The following is a 21,868-nucleotide window of genomic DNA, read 5'->3' as shown; positions in this document are numbered from 1 at the left end:
CATAAACATACATACACATATATACACACAAATGTATATACATATATACATACATACAAATGCACACACATACACACACAAATGCACACACACATACACAAAAATATACATACACATACACACAAATGTATATACATATATACACACACACACACACACATAATATGTGTTATTAGTGTTGGTTCCTTAAATATGTTCTGCCAAGTGAATAACTGAAAATAACATCTGGCTGTGACACACCTTCACAGACTAAGGGACAGTTTGGAGGGTACAGGATACTGGGCTGCATGTTAGGAGCCCATGTTTGAAGCCGGCAGGGTCTGGCCTCCCAGGGTCAAAGCCATCTAAAAGCAGAGGCCACAGGGCAAACCCATCCCCGCCCCCAACACACAGCTAAACAGAGAAGTGGCAATGATGCCTGCCTGGTTATTGAGGATGCTTAGTCACACAACATAGGCTTTAAAACGAACAAACAAAAAACCGCTTTGAACCACTGAGCCCTTTCTAGAAGGAAACCGAACAGGTTGGGTGGCCCTAGGTGAGGACCAGTTAGTTACCTTGTGTAAGCACGGGTTTCGGGGGCTGGCGCGAGACTGGGGTCCGGAATCTCCGCTGCATCCGCTGGCGCAAGGAGAGCATGGGTGTTGTGGAGGCATAGCTGGGAGGGGCGCGGGTGGTATACCTTGGCCAGGAGTGGGTGCTGGTGGCGGGGCTTGCAGTAGCAGGGTTTCGAGGCTGGTACCGGGGAGATGGGTGTGAGGCTAGTGAAGGGCTACCTGGTGGTCGCCTTCCAGGGATGGTATTCTCTTCCTGCACAAGGCTCCCTCCCTGGGGAGCCAGCCCAATGGCAGCCCTGTCCTTGTCAAAGTTTCTGTCGCCCCTGCGGGAGGAGGAAGAAGGCCACTTTGAAACTGAGGTAGACAGAGAATCTTCCTTGCCTTTTAAAACTCCTTCATTTTCCTCTTCCTCCTCCTCCTTCTCCTCCTCAGCGAAGACTGACTGCTGAGATTCGGGTGGCAGGGGACCCTTGGAAGGTGAGAGCTTCTTCACTGGTGTGGCCTGGACCCCAGCCCTGCTGGAAACCTGGGTCCGGGGATGGGAGCTGCCAGGCCGACTGGGTCTCACAGAGGCTCCTGCATGGCTGGGCTGAGGGTGGCTGCTATCACCATTCCCCGGCTGGGAGCCCACCTGCCGATGCCTGAGAGTGGATGGGTTGGCATCCTTGGCACGAGCCGAGTGAGTGGGAGCCCGGGAATCTGGGGCCTCCACTTCAGTGCTGTTATCCTCATAGCTGCTCTGGGAATCCTCATCCTGACTCTGGGGAGCCGCGGGAAGCATCCCACGGGAGTTCACTGTGCGTAGGCGGTCACGCCCCGCGCGATCCAGCAACAGCTTAGGTTGGGAAAGTGACCTGTCGTCATCCTTGCTCTGAGAACTGGAAACCTCTGAGCTGCGGCCAGGTGCCATTCTTCTGGGAACAGTGGACCCGAGGAAGGGTTGTGATCTCGATGCTGGAAGCCGAGCAGGGGACAACTGGCGGCTGGTAGGCCCTGGGGATATTTGGTGAGCATCCTCATTGGTGCTCTGTTGAAAGTCTTGTACCTTGGAGGACAGAGGGGGTTTGCCCTCAGGATGTACATCTGCTCCAGCAGCTTTGGGATTTTCTGGGGTGAGGTCCTTCCTGTACAAGCTGGCCCCTCCCTGGGAACCTCTTCTTAGGGTGTCCCATCTCCCAGAGGCTGGGTGCCTGGAGGAGGAAGGTGTACGATCATTGACCACAGTGGCTGAAAGTGGCTTTTCATCCTCGCCATCTCCATAGACATCAGAGCCAGGCCTGGTGTGGGATGCAGGCTGTGAAGGAGCCCTGGTGAGGACTTTGGGAGCTGAGGTAGACTGAGGGGACCCAGAGGGCTGCAGCCTTAGTCCCCGGAATCTGGAAAATCTGTTCGGATTTCTGCCGTGAGTAGTGAAGGGTTTATTCCGCGTCAAACTGAAGTGTGCCAAGGCAGGCCGGGTCTGTTGGGTCTGTGCAGTGGCCTCAGCCTGCCTCCTGGTGTCCTCGGTATGTCTGTCACCTTCTCCTCCACCATCAGAAGTGTCCTCTTCCTCGGAGCCTTCCATCAAGGCAAAGGGGTGAGAAGAGCCGGGGGGTGACACGGCAGTCCGGGAAGGTGTGTGGGAACCGGAGGCAGGGGCATCCTGGCGGTCCTTCCAACCCCTAGAAAGCTGGGGTCTGGAGTGTGGTCGAGTGGACCCTCTGTGCAACGGGAGAAGTCCCGAGGGTTGGGCTGCAGCACTGGAATCTTCCTCACTGGTGGAAGAATGGGAACGCGTTGATGCAGAGGACTCTGCTTTTGCCCCTGGGAGCACCCGGATTTTGTCCCTGAGCATGTGAGAAGTCACATGGCGGCGAGGGGTCGAGGTTGGCTGGGACCCGACCGAATTCTTAGGTGACCCGACTGGATCCTTAGGTGACTGGGAAGAAGCAGCTTTAGGGTCAGGGGAGCCTTCTTGATCATCCTCATTTGGGTTCACAGAATCATTGTCTATAGAGCTGAGCCCCGGGTAGGCAGAAGAGGCTGTCACTGAAGGGTCAACCCCTGGACGTGGGTGGGGGACCAGTGAGGGGCCACGCCTGTCCATCCCTTCCTTGCGGGACGGCACTGGTGGGCCAGCCCTTGCTGGAGTCCTGCCAGGAGCTGGAACCCAAGGACCAGATCTACTTGGTACTCTCAGGGGTCGCCTCTGGTCTAGGGTCTCCAACCGTGATGAACGAGGATCTTCAAGGGAATCCAGTTCCTCCTCACCAGTGACTTCTGTGGCCTGGGGATCCAGCTCTCCCGGTTTAGAGCGAAGCTGGGTTTTCCTGGGCAGCCCACCGTTAGCCAGGATTTTGTTCTTTAAGTCAAGGAGAACATCCTTGACATTTTTGGCTGGGGGAGTATGTTCTGAAGAAGTTGCAGCTTTGGGAGCAGGGGAAGAAAGCTGAGGTTTGTTCCTCCCATCCTGGCGTGGGCTGGCCTCTGTGGAACTGGCTGGAACAGATTTTTAAAGGATGGGTGTCAGAGGAGGTTCAGGAGTAACCACCATCCAGTGTGGAGGTGTTCTGAATTTCTCATTATAACTGATCACTTCTAATTCCTTAGAACACCAAACACGCACATTCCCAATTATAACATTGTTTTTATTGTTGTTTTATTTTTACTTCAGATAACAGAGTTCTAGAATGTATGTGTGGATTGAATCAAAGGATACCACAGTTTATCATTTGAAGAAATTCTAGAGTGAATGTCGAGATGTACAGTCAGCCCTCCACATCCGTAGAGTCTGCAGCCTCAGATTCAGCCAATCTTGCTTCAGAAATGTGTCTGTACTGACCGTGTGTAGACTCATTTTCCCCCGAAATAACATAGCACTCACACAGCATTTCCACTATATTATTGTGTAAGTAAGCTAGGGATGATTTGAAGGGGAAATGTGTGTGCGGGTCCTGTGCAAACAGTCCTATTTTAGAAAAAGGACTTGAATGTCTGCAGAGCTGGTATCATTGGGGGTGTTGGAACCAACCCCAAAATACTGAGGGATGACTATGAATCACTGGTTTTGTAAGTGCAGGGTCTTACACAGGACTGTCTTAAGCTAATCATCAGTGTGTTTGCAATGTAGTATGGCTGTTCTTAATGTCAGGTGACCTGCACTCTGAGTTATGGTGGAATGACAGATGGAACTTGTAAGGGACGGGAGTGAGCACCAAGCTCGTACACGCTGAAGCACCACCAGGCATCCCTGCTTCCCCTCAGCATACTTTCACTTGCTTCCTCCCTGACTTCAAGTTTCTTTCACAATGGATGCATTTGTATCCCCAAAATAAGGCTTAAAATAGAGCCCCGAGTTGGCAAAATAAGATCTTAAACATATCCTGTGATTCATTCTGTCTTGAAGAAGGACAGAGGGGAGGAGGCTGCGTTGGAAAGGAATTTATACAGCAGCAGGAGGACCTAGAAGGAACAGACATCTTTTTCAGTGTCTTCCTGCATGAAACTGTGCGTCTTCACAGCGCACAGTGAAGCGGGGAGCTGTGCATATCGAGAATAAATGTCAGGAAGTAACAAAGGAAGCAAGGTCCACAGACAGTCCCCCCTCCCCATCTCCAGATCTTCGTGAACTTGCTGGTTTTAATACCGGTCAGACAAACTAAACAATTGAAAGTCTTCTGAGAAATGTGACACACTCTGAAATAACAGAAGACAAAGTGAGCGTTTTAATGCTTGCAACAGACAGCTAACTATTAAAATGCCAAATTGAGCTTTCAAATGTGTTCTTCCCCCCCCAATATAAACCCCAAACTAAACGCTAATGCTAAAGTAATCATGTAACTAATATGTTGATAATGCTGCAAATGAATTATTAATATCAGTAGTAACATTTTAGTTTTTGGAAAGATTGATTTCAAAGGGGACTACAAAATACTTCGGAAATAGCTGTGCAAACTCAGCCCTGAAAAACCATCAACTGAGCATTTCTAAACCCAAAAGCATGATTCAAAGTAACACAAAACAAACAGCAGGAATGAAAGAGAGGGAAAGCACAAACACACAATGCTTACTTGTTGGTATAGCGACAATGAAGGCTTTGGAGTGTGGCCCCTGGCCTCTCCTGTTTGTGGCCCGGATTTTGAACAGATAGCGTTCTCCAGGCTGCAGGCCGTCCACCAGGGCAGAAGTAGTGTGTCCAGAGAAGGTGAGGGACTTTGCTCCAAATGGTTTGAGAGCCGGGGCATATGAAAGAATGTATTCTGAAATGATTTGGCAGACGGTTGGAAGGAAGAAAATGAACACAGTCCTGTATCCGGCAGACAGATGGTGTGAGCAGAAGGAATTAGGACACACATTGCTGAAGCTCACACCCTGGTGATGCACACCTGGCCAACAGCTGTAGCAGAAGAATGGGGTGCAAGGCCAATTCACACTCATTAGAGCCCTCGGAAGCTGCAAGCAGGCTGCTCACCGTTTTTAGCATATGAAGCACACAGGGTGGGGACAGTTATCTTTATACAAATGACCAAATATATATATATGTGTATATATATATATATATATACACTAATTTGGGGGGTTCCATTTATTTACAGACTTTCTATAGTGGCATTACATATGCCAATGCAAGGAAGCAAGAGACCCCAAAAGTGCTGACTCCCAGGAACTGGTTCTGAATAATTGCTCACATCACATTTCATTTACCAAGTGAAGTGACTTTTAGTACATTAACTCAGAAAATATGCCATATTTGTCATAAATCTTCACTTTTGCAAGAATTAAAAAAGTTCTTATTCACTCTGTGCTGCTGAGAATATTTCATAATATTCAAAACTGTGAGGAAAAGTCACTCATAGGGGGCTCTACAGTTCCTAATGCTTCCATTTTTATTGGCTTGTCTACAAGCACATAATGCCCTGGGAGTCTGAAAACCATGTGCAGTCCAGTATAAGGAACTGTTTCTTTTATTACATGTGAATTTTTTGTATTTATTTATATTTTAAAACTTGTTCTTTATTTTATTTTTTTGAAATTAAAATATAATTACACCATTTTCCCTCTGCCCCCTCCTAACCCTCCCAAGTGGTCAGCCCTGAAATCACGTTCATACAACTAACATTAGATGGGATGAGTAGGTTGTATGTATATACTTAGAAATATGTATCTAAAACAATGGAAGCCAAAGGCATATTTCACAGTGTAATTTTAATGTTCAACAAAGAACTGTCCTTGCCTATTCTCTCAAGAACTTAAGATTCAAATAACATACCAAGTTAATATGAGAATGACCTCAGAACAAGCAACTACACGAGTATGGGGAAGTCTTCCCCTTTCTCTAAGGTCTAAGTTTTAAAAAGTACATTAAAAAAATTCCAACTAGAAATGTCTTTGCATCATCTGTCTGGGGAAACCCAGCATCCTTTTCTCATAGAACTAGTCACTGTAGAGAAGTGAGAGAGCCCTCATGCTACAAAAACACATATTTATGATTCCTTAAAGGGTTAAGAACATCTAGAAAAATGCTTAACCATGTCAAAAAGTGTACCCTCTTACTATGCCCCCAATTAATTAGGAATTTTAAACTCACAATTATACCCCTATGGAAACTCAACAGGGTTAAGATACACAAATCTTCCATCTCTAAGAACTCAGTAGCTATCATTACTTCTGGCAATATTTAGCTGGTGACATGTGGTTTCCTTCAGCATTATTTGTGATAGGCACTAGAAAAAGAATGAGTTGGTATTGTGAAAATAAGTCCACTAGATGGGCAGTAACTGCTATTGTCAAAACCTGAAAATCTAATCTGCCAAAAAGGTGTCTTTACTCCTTTTCAGAGGCCTTTCCAGCATTACAGTCCTTATACACGGGGGCCAGTGCTTACGTTTTCATAACAATCACAAGTTAAAGGGGCCAGCTAAATATATATTCTCTTCATTTGTTCCTGTGGGGGATGGGGACAAGCTAAAAGAATAATAAAAAATCCATTCTTTCTAAAAATTGAAAAGAAAGTAAGTATAGAAAATATCACACTATAGTCCTCCTGGAGCTCCGTTGTCCTATGAAAAGGCACACTACATGTGAGCCAAGTCATCTTACAGTTGAACCGTTCAATAGTTTCCAGCAGGAAATTCTCAAAGGAGACTGGTCATGGTTTTCTGTGTTTCTCTGAGCCTGAACAAACTGCTCAGAGCTTTTGGGTGTATCAGACTTAAATTTGCCTCTCCCAAACATTACATGGTAGTTTGAATGAGCCCCCATAAGCTCATAAGGAGTGGCACTATTAGGAGATATGGCTTTCTTGGAATAAGTATGGCCTTGTTGGAAGAAGTGTGTCACTGTGCGGTGGACTTTGAAGTCTTCTATGCTCAAGATATCATCCAGTATCTCAGTTCATTTCCTGTTGCCTGTGCAAGATGTAGAAACCATGTCTGCCTACACGTCGCCATGTCCCACCATGATGATAATGGACTGAACCTCAGAACTGTAAGTGAGCACCAATTAAATGTTTTCCTTTCTAAGAGTTGCCATGGTGATGGTGTCTCTTCACAGCAACAGAAACCCTAACTAAGCTAGTAACAATATAAAGATTCCTGTCTCTAAATAAGGATTCCATCTTTCCTATAGTGAGGGCATACTTGTCAGCAAACCCAGGCAAAACCCAATGTGAATCTTTAAAATGTCTTCAGATTTCTGAGACTTTCACATAGAAATGAAAATATTTCTGGGCTTTCTTAACAGTCTCAACAGACTACTTTTCAGCTTCATTTGCTGTACATATCCCATCCTATTTTTATTCTTTTAAAGCTCTGATAATCTTTATTTCTATTTTTTTGTTGTTCTTTTCTTGACCCAAATAAATCAATACAGGCTGAAATTTACAGAACAAATCCACTTTCTGGAAGTTATGACTTAAGGTTTTCAGCCCCATTGGAAGTATTTATGGTCTCACTGAAGATCTTTATGGTCCCAGCAGACCCTTGCCAACTTCTACTTTCAGGATCTCTTGGGCACAATGGAAAGCTCTAGAATTAGCACAGGGTGTAAATGTTATGGTAGCACATAGTATAGTTTAAAATATCTCCAGGTGGCTATGCTGAAGATCCTGCCAACAGGAAGATGAAAAGAATAACTGGCAGGTAACTGCCTGGCTCTCAGATAATGTACATCCAAATGAAGCCTCCATGCCCACCCCCTGACCCCCGAGTTAGCACCTCACTATACACGTTGCTTGTCTAGAGCACCATGTTTTTCATCAGAGTAACCGAAGCAGCATTGCTCAGAAAGGTAAGGAGGAGATGCCTACCTTTCACTTTCCCCTCCGTCTCCGGCAGTGCATCCCAGGATACAGTGACAACCGTGGGCTTGCCGCTGACTGGCCAGACATTCAGGTTCTCGGGCGCGGTGGTGGGCGCTAGACGATGACAGGACATCAAACATTTCACAAGGCTCCCCTGGACCTCCCAATGCAGATAGAGACAGGCCCCTCACCCACTATTTACTAAAGAGAGAGTGGGCTCACGTTGATGACACACAAGAGATGGCTGTACACCAGCTTTTTGTGAAGTGACTTCATGTCACTTCAACCAACTCACACAGCGAGTCTAGACACATCTAGAAACAGGCTTTTTGGAATTCCAATGTTCCCTTCTGGCTCAATATTACAACATTAGACATTCAAAATCTGCAACATCCTTTTAGTACAACTTTTGCTTTTCTGACAGGATCTTACTGTGTTGCCCTGGCTGGCCTGCAACTTGATATGTAGACCAGGTTATCCTTGGATTCTCATAGATCCACTTGCTTCTGCATCCCAAGTGCTGGGATAAAAGCCATGCTTCATATCAATCCCAGGGCAACTTTTAAAGATGTAGTTCCAGCTATTATTGAATGATAGCCTGGGCTACAGAGAAGATTTTTCCCAAACTCAAATATTAACCCCAGCCTCAGAGAGATCATGCATCAAAAGCTAGCCCACCCAGCAACATCTGTGGCCACAACAGCAACCTGTGTGTGCTGCACACTGGAGTTTGGTAGGTGTGACATGCCAGAAGAACATTTTGGCAGAAATGGGCTATCAGAGTACAAAGCATGGACCCAACAAAACTGCTCCTCAACCCCTTTCATTTCTCCCTCTCTGCCTCTCTCTCTTTTAATTCAATAGTTCTAGACCCAAACTCCAACTCTTATTCTAACTACACATACAAACTCTACAAGTAAGATTTATAGTTAGTGAGACTTTAAAAGCTGCCCTGTGCCACCACTGATTTCTTGGATTGTGCTAAGTCCCAGTTGAGGAGTGACCCTCCATAGAAACCCCAAGGCCATTTCAATCACAAACCGGATTCTGGAGTTCTCTGGAAGATGGATGCGCTCCACTTGCCATCCCGTTCACCTTGTGAAATCCGGACTGCAAACTCGTACACTGTGTCTGGGATCAGGTTGTCCACCAGGACACGCCTGTTAGAGACTTGCTTGTAATCCCACCTGGCTGACTCTCCCTTCTCACGGTAGCGCACGGTGTATTGTCTATGAGAAAACCATACAACAATCATCCTGTGGACCAGAGTCTTTAAAGTGGGATTCCAGAATCCTTGATGTTTGTTTTCCCCTGGTAACTTCTGAAAGTAAGCAGGGAGATGTGAGGAGAAAAATCTAAATTTTTGACCATGTCATTGGCTCTAAGAATCTGCAGACAGGTTTCCTGGAAAGGTGTGGAAGGCAGGCCAAGAGATACAGAGTGCATTCCTGTCCAAGACTAAGAATATCCCAGTGTTCCAAAGACCAAACAGAGAAGGGTCAGAAGGAGATAGGCAGAATTTATGAGCAGCTAATTTCTCAGTGATGTTTGTGCACATGGGCTGAAGAATGTGACAATTCCAAGAACCAGAACTGACTCCAGGTAGCCAGGTACACACACACACACACACACACACACATGAACTCATGCATGCATGCAAGCACATGTAAGTGTGCAAAAAAGCCTTATTTCATGTTCAATTGGACATGTTCTACAGACTCAGTAGAACAGGGAACATGTGATCTTGAATAGACTTACTGCTGTGAAAAGTGGAACCAAAGCAGGACAGAGTGGCTTAGAGAGGTGTCCAGTATGATCTGCAAGGGGGAGAAAAACCAAATGTACTGATACTCAAAAACCCCCAGACAGCAGACATCCTCGGCACTCTAGGGGCAGAAAACTCTGAAGACTGCACCCCTTTTAATCATGCTTTTCTTCATGGCTTCTTCCCAGTAGAAAGGTTTTGAGGCATGAAGAATGTTCTATCCAGGTGTCGGGAGAGATAGTTCAGAGGGTAAAGTGCTTGTAAGGCAAGTGTAAGGACCAGAGTCTGATTCACAAAACCCATGTAAAAACGATGGACATGTGTAACATGAAACTTAAAAGGTCTTATTAATAAAAAAACAAGCCTGGAGCCAGGTATTGGGGTGAATGCTGAAAGATCAGAGAGAGATAACAGGCCACAACTAACCTCACCTTGCCAACTTCTCAGCCAATCCTATTTCCTCAAACTGGAAGCCTCTGAGTCCTCATACAAATGGATCTCAGCTGATCTGCTGCTTAAAGCCTGAAAACTTAACCAGCTCTAGTTCCTGGTCCTCGTGCCTTATATACCTTTCTGCCTCCTACCATCACTTCCTGGGATTAAAGGCGTGTGTCACCATGCCTGGATGTTCCAGTGTGGCTTTGAATTCATAGACATCCAGATGGATCTCTGCCTCCAGAATGCTAGGATTAAAGGTGTGAGTGCCACCATTTTCTGGCCTCTATATCTATCTAGCGGCTGTTCTGTCCTCTGACCCCAGATAAGTTTATTAGAGTGAACAATACATTGGGGGACACACTATATCACCACAGGCATGGTGGTACACGCTTATAATACCAGACAGGGGAACCCTGGGGCTTGCTGGCCAGCCAGCCTAGCCTACTTGGCAAGCTTCAGGCCAGTATTTGGCCCTCTCTCAAGACCATAAGTAGAAAAAGGCAGAAGCCACCTGAGGAACAACACCCAAGGCTGACGTCTGGCTTCTGCATGCACATGTACATGTGCACACACACACAAGTGTTGTTGGCTATGTGTGGAAGGCAGGAGAAGGCATCAGCTGAAGACAGCACAGCAATGGGTAAAGCAGTCCTTCTCAGGAGAGTCTAGCTTCCTCTAGTTTTCAGCAAGATGTTGGAAACCAAATCCCAGAGTAAACATGAGCACTTCCTGTTGGGGGAGAGTATATGGATCGAGAGACACAGTGACTCTTCTGGGTCCCCCAATAGAAGCAGGTATCAGTCTACCAGCAGACAGTCAAGGCCATCCTGGACCTACTATGGATCACAGTGTATATACATTTATAATCTGAGCATTATATTTCTCTTATTTCAAAGTACAACCCACTTTCTTGCTGTAGATAGGTTCAAAAGTCAGTACCTAATAACCAGGCCACAAATATTTGGCTTCTTCTTGGTTATATAAACTATCAAGTTTTGGAACATAGAAACTCTTTTTACCCATATTCACTGGGTTTCTCTGCAATGTGGAAAATCATAAAGCTCACATAAAAATGATTGTAATTTGGTAAGATTGTTTTGGGCTGTTGCTACTACAAATGGATATAAAAAGCAGAATAGCACAACATCATGAGATAAGAGAAGAGCGTCTCTTGGTTACACACAACCAAGCAGGACATGACGAACTTCAGAGGTCAGCAAATGTCTACTGAGGGATCATATGTGCAGCATCAGACCAACATCTACCACTCTGCATAAAAATTCATCCTGCCTTGACTCTTCAAGAAGACTTCTCTCACAGTGAACACTGCACAGAGGGAAACTGAGTCAGAGGAACAACAAATGCAGGACACTTCCACATATAAGACAAAAAGGAGCCCATGAGATGTGACTTCCTGTCCTGTGAATTACACTCCCAGGCCTGATTTGATTTGCAGGAAATAGATTGTCACAGGGTACTGGACCATTCAACAGTAAAAGAGGGGTCAGTTGGTACAGATACAGAAAAAGAAAAGAAAGTCAGGCTGGAAAGTTGGGTTAGCCATTAAGAGCACTGGTCTCTTCCACAGGATCCAGGTTTGGTTCCCAGCGTCCGAATGTTGGCTCACAACCATCTATAATTCCAGTTCCAGAATATCTTGCACCTTCTTCTAGCTCAGTCATGCACATGGTACACATACATACATGCAAGCAAACCATTCATGCACAAACAGTAAAATAAATAAATCTTTGCCTAATTAAAAAAGAAAATTACTGAATTCATTTAAAGGCCAGAGAAGCTGCATTTCTCTCATACATAAAGATAAGAAATAAGCATGTGTACCTTGATGCAACAACTCTCTTCTGTTTTTCCACAAGAGGATCCACCCAGGCTACGAGTACAGACTGAGATGACATGACCCGAACACTGATGTCTTCAGGTACATCCAGCTCACTGTCTTCTGAAATGACAGTGGGCACACAGAAAGGCTCCTCTTGCCATAGGCTCCATACTGACTTCCTCTGGTCAAGCCCTGCCTAGCTTTTAGTTGCTCATGCTTAATTTAGGTAAAATGAGATGAACAGGAAGCTAAGTGAATATTTTGTCAGTATAAGGGGGAGTGTGGCAATTTGAAAGGAAACACTCCCCAAAGAGAGTGGCACTATTAGGAAGTATAGCCTTGTTGAAGTAGGTGTGGCCTTGTTGGAGGAAGTATGTCACTTTGGGGGCGGGCTTTGAGGTCTCTTTTGCTCAAGCCTCACTCCATGTGACACTCACACAATCTACTTCCAGTTACCTGCAAGATGTAGGACTCTCTGCTACTTCTCTAGCACCATGTCACACCATAATAATAATGGACTGAGACTTGGAACTGAGATAGATGTGGGAGGACCAGCCAGGACCCAGCCCTTGGGAGGTGGGCTTAGGCTATCTAAGAAAGCTAGCCGAGCATGAGGCAGGGGGTGAGCCAGGGTCCGCATTCCTCCATGGCTTCTGCTTCAGCGTTTGCCCTGACTTCCCTCAATGAATGACTGTCGTCACCCAAAGGGTAATAGTTCGTTAACCCTTTCCTCTCCTAAGCTGTTTATCGTCATGGTATTTATCGCAGCAGCAGGAAGGAACTAGGCCACCTCAAATGGAGGTTCATGGCCAGAAAAGGTAATTTGCTAATATTATGAGTGATGTAACAAATACCCATCAATGGATGTGAGAAAAAATACACGTAATAAGTGCACAATGATTGGGCTATAGTGAACCATAATTACGTGTTTTCATACTACTCTCTGCCCTCGCTTCTACACAAAGTGAACTACAGTGGTGTGTGTATGTGTGCCTCCCTGCCACCCCAACACACCTATGCTTTCTCCTGCTTTGTTCTATGTCTCACTAGGGTCAGTTAACAGATGAATTAGACTGTGTCTTTCGTGGAATGATGCCTCGCTCCCTCTGGCACAGCAAAGCAACTGTACTATAAAACTCTCCATAATCCTCAGTGAAACGGGTTTTATCAAAGGAATTCTCTCTCTACACAGGAATAAACATGTCTGTACCTTTGACACTCTGCCCGATAGATCCCTTCATTCCCCTTGAAATTCACCAATCGCATCACCCCATCACAGCCAGCATCATGTGGAAAACAGCATTCACACCAGACCATGGTTTCACCGACCACATCCTTGGCAACATACCTGAATTCTTGCGCTTTGTGAGGGCGGCCCTGTAGACGGGCTGACTCTGCCCCTGGGAGTTGGTGGACTGCAGGGAGACCACATACACCGACTCAGAGGCTGTGGACCAAAGAGTAGGAGATAGGACAGCGTCCTCATTTCTCAGGAGTCTATCTACCTAACAGCCCATAGCCCCTCCTCTGCCCTGCCCCTGCCCCAACTATGATGAGCTCTTCAATGTCTGTCTTCATTTAGTCCTCATTATACTCTACAAAGAGGTCCCCATCACTGTCTTTGTTTCACAGGTAAGGGCAGGTTCAGAGGGGTAAGGTGACTGCTGAAGTCATAAAGTGGTTGGGTCTTCCAACAACTCTACACAACTTTGGGGCCCTGGCTCTTACTGACTTCAGCTGAGGAAGGAGCAGGCCATAAGCAGCTGTCACAGATACAGCAGAAAGTATCCAGCACTAGATGTACACTTCTCTTTGTACCTTGGTCATTGAATACTGGATGGAAGTACAACCTCCAAACTGACACCAGCATCAACACCCAGTGACCCCAGGGCATCCCACATACACTTCTTCAACGCAATTCTTGGCTGGTTAATTTCTCAGCCTCTGGTGTAGGAGAGCAGAGTATTGCATTTCACTTCCCAAGTGTCTCCCATCTGGCATCTCCCTGAAGATCTTCAGATTTGCTTGTCTTCTGTCATTTACCACTCCTACGTAGGGATCTCATCATCTGCTCTCCCTTCTGTAGTCCTGGGGCCCCTCTACCCCAGGGCTTACCCCATCCCCCTCTGTGTGGGGTCTCCCTCGATTATCACTTCAGCACTGGTACATTTCCCAGGGATTTCACTGACACAGAAGACCACCGATGAAATGTGTTTAATGACAGTCTAGGGGCGAGATGTGTTGCTAATGTGACTTCAAGCTAGTCTCTGAGGTTCTTCAGTGTGTGTCCACTTCCTGCCATGACCCTTGGCTGTGGCATTTCTGTGCTGAACAGTGTTAAAGTGTTGTGCGGGATAAATCACAAAGACAGGCTTTCCAGGTAACAGCAGATCCCAGAGAATTCACTTTACCTTCACCCCTCCCTGTCCTGAAGCAGGCTTCTGTTCAGGCCTCCTTTTCACAGGAACCCACCATGAGAAGCCCAAGCTGTTGATGAAATGACAATTCAAAAGACAACATACTGTAGAAGAAGCCTGAGAAGGGCTACCCTGTGCGATGGCGATGTGAGGTCACGTGTACCTTAGGTCCGACTTTGCTCATGTTTAGGCAGCAAAAGAACAGGTTTGTATCATCTTCAGGTGAGCAGAAGTGTAGTGCTGAAGAGAAGAAAAACTAGCAGGGCCAGCCATGAAGGACAGGATGCTGCCAAATGATGTTTTAGCACTTGAGGTGAGTGAGACTCCTATGAAACTCCTATGGGTGTTCATGTGAAACACTCTGTGTAAACAGCACTCTCCCACGGTATTGGACCCGCAAAGAGTGTCTCAGCTCTTTGGCTGGAGAGCTGGGTGGAGTCTGGTCCATGTCATCAAACCAGAGCTGAACAACATGCATAATGAAGCCATCCAGCAGCAAAGGGACAGTTCAAGAATGAAGGACTGGAGTGATGCCAGATCGTTCTGTGGTTTCACACCAAGCCTCTTTTTCCACATCTGCTCTTTGCAAGCACACCCAGCCTGGAGCCTCCTTTCGCTTCCTTGGCTCTCTTGGCATTTCTTGTGGCATTGGAGAAGAGAGCTGTCTGGTGTCTTTTTGCTGGAGTCTGGGCTTTGAGAAGGCTCAGAAGGGCTTGTGCCTCTTTGTGGGGACCATGTAGACACAAAGAATACCATACCACCCAGTTCTCTCATGCTGGGAACACCCAATCAAGGGGCTTGATAGACACTCTCCTGAAGTGTCCAGCAAGTGGCTGAACACAGCATCTGATAAAACAAAGACTTCTGGGATGCTTCAGAAAGAGGAGTGTAGCCATCTGCTCAAGGTCTTCACCAGTTCAAATCCAAGCTACTTACACTGCATCACAGTCCAGGGAGCCAGGACTGGGGGTCCTGGGGACTATCACAGTGTCTTCCTAGGCTCTCTAAGGATCTATACTTATGCCCTTAGCAGATAAGCTCTCAGAGCAAACCAGCAGTGCAGGCCATAGGCTTTATTCCCAGAACTCTGTCTCCAGGAAGCTACCCTCACCCAGGGCTGTTCCCTGAGCTCAAATCACTGTGCACCATGCGTGGCCTGGCTGTGAGTCTCTCTTCTACATGCTCTGACTCAACGCCCACATCCTATCATCTTCATGCTCCTCACCTATCTTGGAGAAGAACTTACCTTTCATGACAGAGGCACCACACTTCCTTCCCTGTGCTCCACTCTTACACTCCACAGGCCTGCGGGTGCCTCTTTCGCTCCTTCCCACCCCAGCCTCAGTTCCCAATGACGCCAATCTCCACCTCCGGCCTCCATGCTCCCGAGTGATGTGAGCCTCACCCTCCACTGTCTACACCACCAAGTTTGCAAGAGCCTGAGAGGCACCTGACTACACGTGAGTGGAAGAGACCAGATGTTTTACTAGAATCTTCTCGGTGGTCCCAGTAAGCCATAGCCTCTCCCTTGCCTGGACTTGACCCCTTAGGAAATAAAAGAAACATGAACCATGGGGGACCAAAATACTTATCACTGGTAAAAGAGCAATTGGGAGACAAGGGGACAAGAGGCTTTCCAACTTGAGTGCTAGCACAAGACAGATGTGCTGCCAGGGCCACCCTGCACCCTTGAGTTTCTATAGCCTGGCTTCCTCCAGGAGGATATGTATATAAAGGATCCCAGATATGCACCAGGTCATCAGGTGTAGGTAAGGGGGTGGGGCAAAGGCAAGAGTGATGGAACCATTGGCACTTCCTCCACATGCAGCAGCCTTGGGGGCTACAGAATCTTCTCAGAGCATTGCCTGTGTTCCCTTCTAGCTTGCCAATAAAGGTAATGACCTATTAAAATGGACCCCACAGTATCTCCTGATCCCAGCAAATGTGCCCACCAGCACTCCATCATTGCTACCTTTGCCCAAAGGAAAGGAGAGAAGCCATCCCTGCAGGCTTCACTCAGCTGCCCTAATGTTCAATCTCAGTGGGACTTGGGATTTGAAGAAAAAGCTGCAAAGAGCAAAGTGATGAGAACAGGACCATATTGTCCCTCCTCACCACACCTCACCTCTAGCAAAGTGTCCTGGCTCAAGGCAACTGTCTGTAGCAACAACTTAGAAGAAGTGCGGTCATGCCACTGAATATAGGTTAATATGACGGGGGCCAAGACAGGGTGGGACAAAGAGCAATGTCCCCATGGGCTTATGAGTTTCAGCACTTGGCCCCAAGCTGATGGCATAGTTTCAGAAGGTGGTGGAACTTTCACAGGGTGAGGGTTGCTGAAGGAAGTGCGTCACCGGAGGCAAGTCTTCTAAGTCTTGTAGCTGGTCCCTACTTCCTGTTCAATCTGCTTCTTGTTCTACTGAGATGTGAGAAGTCCCAGCTGCACACTCCTGCTGCCAGAGAGTGACCTGCCACCTTCTCCTCTGTATTGGGTTCCATCCCCTCAACTGTGAGCCAAAATAGCCCCTTCCTGCCTAAAATTCCCTTCGTCAGGCATCTTGTCACAGCAAGGGGAAAAGTAACTAGCACAGAGCATAGCCTTTGATAATCATCACAGCTGGGAGACGCACCTCCCCACTAAGACAGCGTTCTGTCTTGAGTGAGCGTCTCAATACTGAATGATTGGAAGCATTGGAATTTCAGACTCACCGAGCTTTTTAATTTCATGTGATCTCTCATCTCTGGTCAGCGGGACATAATTCATCTTCCGGCCACTTTCCCCATAGCCCAGAAGAAAACCCCGAGATCTGCGTGGACTCTTGGCTCCAGACAGGCGTGGTGCCTTCCATGCAACAGAGAGCCTGTCATCGGAGGCTCGGACACGCATACGCACGGGCTTGTTAGGCACTTCTTTTTCTTAAAAAGGACATGACATAGAAAGGATTAAATGATACACCACATGGAGCTTACATCAATGTATGTGAAATCTCTTCACACGTTGAGTCTCATTAATTAATTGTGGGGCTTAAAACACTAATTTTGGGTAACCTGTTCTGTTAAGTTCAAGGGTGTATTCTCTCCACACGGTCTTCTATTTCTTGCCAAGAGGTCTCCTGAACTTAAAATGAAAATATTCCACGTGGTGGGACTGTCAGCCACAGATCTTGGAGGCTTTATAATATCACTTTTCATCCATTTCCTTTCACCCCCTTTAGGCCAGACAGGCTTTATACTCTCTGATGAGGGCTAACAGTAGATATTAAAATACAGCAGAGAGTCATCAGGTGCTATTTATAACTGGCCTTCTGCTCTGTCATATTGAAAAGATAGCTTCCCTTGCTTTAATGAGCTAGACCAATCAATTTCAACCTGGAGTCTCTATTCCCACCCCTCTGTAAGTCCCGTCCCACAACAAATCTTAGCTATGCCCCCACCATTGCCGCTATCATCAGGGTATCTGGTTTTCTTCTTAATGAATTAGCCAGTTTCCAAAAATCTTGAACTGACTTGTTAACTTTCTCAAAGTAATGTGTCCTGGGGGACACTAGTTATAATTTTGTATCTGCATTGAGTAAGAACTGATGTGTTGAGGGTTTACAGATCATGTGACCACCATGTTTGCCCATTTCTAACAGTGAATCACCTTCTAGCCCTCATTTGTGGATGCTGCTAAGCAGAAGAGCATCTCTCTAATCTTATAAGACTGTTGCTTCCAAGCATCCTTTCCTTACCATCTACATGGCAAAGCTCTACATAGCTACATTAGCTTTAGCACCAATTCTGACTAATTCTATTAGACTAAAAATTCCAAGCTCAGATAAGATCTGAAAAATAATGCCATGATTAGCATGAGCTTCACAAACACACATGAACAGCCACTTCAGATAGTTACTCTGAAATGACCATCTCCAATGTTGTCCATCTAAACAAAGAACCACGCTTTTGTGGGGTGCCTGGAGTTGCATAATGAGCCACTGGATACCTCTCCTTAAAGTCATCTGAGAACAGTATATAAGTTGTAGCAAAAGTTTTCCCCAATATACAAAAATTTAAACTTTGTGTAATCCTACAGACTGGTCCAGCAGAATGCAATGAACAGGCGACCTCTGTGAGTCCGGGAGAGACACTCGTTGATGCGTAGATCCAACACTCTCAGCCTGCGCTTGTTTTTCATCCCTGAGTCCTCTCTAGTCAAGCAACTTGAAGGAGACCTGGTGTCCCCTGGACTATTCTGTCCTTGAGGATAGCTACAGTTCTCATCTCTGAATAGATTCTCATTCAGAAAGCCCTGCACTCATTAGCAGAACACTGAGTGGTGATAAGACCTTTGAATTCTGTAGTGACAGGATAGACAAAGAGGAAAGGATGAAGTTCCCAGAGCAGGGGACTTCATCAAGGCCACACAAGTTTGTTGGCTGTGGTGTGCATCCTGGAACTCGGACGCATGGTAGTGCCTGTCAAACTTTAACCACACAACCCTATGGCAGAGACAACAGCTGTCCTATGGACTGTGTGGTTTCTGCCACCAGTGGTGGCCAATCTTCCTGCAGGGGCCCTAGAATGTGTCCGGACCCACAGGACAGCTGATAACCCAACACAGTGACCTATGTTAGATAGAACTTTAATGAAAGTCAGCAACAACCTCACCCATCTGCATCCATGTTGTCCACACAGTGCCTCAGGGTGAGGAGGAGGACATTCATATCCAAGAACAAAGCAAATAAAGTCACAGGGCCATTTAGTGTCAAGCAGGGATGTGAAGCCACCCATTCTGATCCTGAGTGTTCTATCTGTTTAAACTCATGACTCGCTCCACACACCTTCTCACTTGTCACCCCATCTCTATTACTCACAAGTGTGAAGTTTGGGTCTAGACAGGCTCCCTGAGGAGTAGGCACACTATGCCCTGCCCAGAAGACTCTACACAAATCACACTGCAGTCGCTCTAGGGAGAAAAGAAGGACTTTGGCCAGAGGCTATTACTCCCAGGACAACAGGAGTGTGGGTAAAAGTCACAAAGAGAGGACCCCCCCAGCCCCCCTCCCACTTATCTTTCAAGGGTTTGATTTTTCAAGCACTTTGAAACTTTCTTTTCCTTGTATACTGGAATCTGTCAACTATCTTTTCCAGATCATCCAGGGAGCTTGTCTTAAAGCAGATGCGTGCATCCGGAAAACATTCCATATGGTTAGAATTCATTGGCAATTAAATGTTTTAAGTTATCTTCTCTAAGCTGTGTGCAATAGACTCACAAAAGCCCTCCAATATTTTCTAATACACTCTGTAGATATTTTATCTTGAAAGCAGGAAGTCATAACTGCCGACAGCAATCAGGCTCACACCCACCAGGACAGAGCATATTAATTTCACAGTTGGCAGGGCATACTCCCCCCATCGGTCTTAGTGCAACGGAACCAGGTAAGTCACAGAAGACCTGTGACAGCTACACACTGTCACCCTGACAGGCTCAGAATGAAACAAATGCCACCTGGCTGTAGACCAGGAGGCCAGGCAGGACTGGGTTGTTTCCTCCAGATTTGTGCCACTGGCTTTGCAAGTCAGCACATTTCTGAAGCTGTGGGGAATCAAACTTTTCTTTTCACCATGAAAAAAAAAAAGAAGAAGCAAGAGGCAAACATTCCACTCGATGCTTTGCCCGGGTCTAACTCTATGCTAGTTAAATGTGGCAGATTTTAAATCTGCCTGTAGATTGAGTCTACGTCAAATCTACTACTTACAAGAATACTCCCTGACGACATCAGTTTCTTGTTCTGTGAGACTGTATATAACAGTAGGGTATAGAGCTTATGCCTATCCCAGCACTTGGGAGGCTGAAGTGAACTGAAGGCCAGCCTGGGGTGTATAATGTGTCCTGGGATAGCTTTGGCTACAGCAATTGCTTTACCAGCCTATATCCATCATGAAGCCATTCTTTCTGGGCATATTCTGATACACAGACTCGTGAACTATTTCTGAATGGATTCATAAAACTCTTGAACACACCCAGTATTTACAATACAGTCCCGTGTCATCAACAGCAGAAACACACCCTGAGAAATGCATTGTGCATGTTATATGGTTACTAAGGTGACTATGACACCACTAAGTGACATGATCTCCAGGACCTTAGTTGTATACGCAGCCCACTGAGAGGCAACACTGACTATACATCCCTGAAAGTCTCCTTAACGCCAGTGTCCTCTCCAATAAACAACCTCAATACTTTTAATTCTTTACTAAATGAGTTTTGGGGTGATAATTAAATAAGATCAACTATCCAATAATTACAAAGAAGGACCCTTAATTTCCTTATTTTTGAAATGGATCTATGAGACTATCATGCACCAGAAATATATCCTACCAATAACAGACAAAGAAACTGAGAGGCAAAGGTGGGGGGAACATTTTGGAGCTGGATAGCAACAGGCACTGAGCAGGAATTAGAGCCCTGCTGTTGGATCTGTAGTTCTAGCTCACTGCGCGGTAGCACTTACTCAGAAGTTCCTGGTGGCTTCATTGGGAGCATCCCTGTAGCCACACTGGTGTAAACACAGCAGCCACTCTTGGAGAAGACCATGGTGCCTCCTGAATGCTTCAGGTGCAGTGGGAGTCCCTGTCCATTGTGTGCGTACACACACACACACACACACACACACACACACACACACACCTGTTTACACAAACTATTGGTGAGATTTGAAAGGTTTGCTCTGCTTCCTTATCAGGAAGTCAGCCAGTGACATCCTGTCCCACTGGGGTCTACTTGTTGCCCTGTTTCTTTCGAATTTAGAGGTATACCCAGTGCTCCAAGGAAGGACCATAGGATGAAGAGCCAAGTTCCTAGGCAACCATGCCAATAGATCCATTGGCTGACTTGTCCAAGGAATCGCTCAGAACCTGAAGTAAAGAAAGACAGCACACGCAGGCATCCTGGCACCCTCAGAGACACCAGAATAGCGACTCTTGGCCAGTGCCTGGAATCAGGAAAGCATTTGCAGGAGTTAAAGGAAGGTAACAGTCTAAAAGGCAAAGCAGGATGAAAAGGAGAAAAGGAGGGGTGAAGAACCTTGACATTCCCCAGGCTTGTTAATGCCAGGTAGAACACTATAGATGGCAAAAGTCAAAGAGCCTTCACGGAGGACACGAGACTGACTTCAAACACCCTCCACAGGGCCCTTCGGTTCCAGCTCACTGGGCCTGTGGAGGATGTCAGAGACCCTGACTTCCTGCTTCCACCAGAAGCCTGCCCAGCACAAGGACAGAGGCTCTGCTGTAGTCAGAAGTGACCCCAGGCCACCACCAAGATGCCAGCATCTAAACGCTACAACTGGCACTTGAAATCCAGTAAAGCACCAACCAGAATCAAGGCAAACACCTTGTGCTACCCTGGGGCCACTCAGGGTGCAGCACTGGACCACTTAAAGTTTTTTCCTTAAGGTGTTCACAGGACAGCCAAGAAAATTATCTCAGTTCTGCCCCCCCCCCAAAGCCTGGAGTGCTATTGCTTATTTACAATCTCTTTTTATCTTGAAATTCTCAAGGTTGCATTTGAATGTTGTAAACCACACCACC

General features: G+C 46.3%; 1 protein-coding gene across 1 annotated transcript in view; it reads right to left on the bottom strand.

The window, feature by feature from the left end:
• The window catches only part of Fndc1 (fibronectin type III domain containing 1), a 64,351-nt gene that overhangs the window by 31,577 nt on the left and 10,906 nt on the right, over positions 1-21,868 (bottom strand). Inside the window, exons 4-10 of the mRNA XM_036168700.1 lie at positions 17,006-17,212; positions 13,228-13,326; positions 11,882-11,999; positions 8,878-9,065; positions 7,843-7,950; positions 4,607-4,795; positions 558-3,035 (exon numbers count right to left, since the gene is read on the bottom strand). Of these exons, the coding sequence (XP_036024593.1) occupies positions 558-3,035; positions 4,607-4,795; positions 7,843-7,950; positions 8,878-9,065; positions 11,882-11,999; positions 13,228-13,326; positions 17,006-17,212 (3,387 nt within the window). The remainder of the gene's footprint in view (positions 1-557; positions 3,036-4,606; positions 4,796-7,842; positions 7,951-8,877; positions 9,066-11,881; positions 12,000-13,227; positions 13,327-17,005; positions 17,213-21,868) is intronic.

The sequence above is a fragment of the Onychomys torridus genome, chromosome 19 (genome assembly GCF_903995425.1).
Source record: "Onychomys torridus chromosome 19, mOncTor1.1, whole genome shotgun sequence".
NCBI lineage: Eukaryota > Metazoa > Chordata > Mammalia > Rodentia > Cricetidae > Onychomys > Onychomys torridus.
The sequence above is the reverse complement of the archived record's forward strand: the minus strand, read 5'-3'. Positions and strand labels throughout refer to the sequence as shown.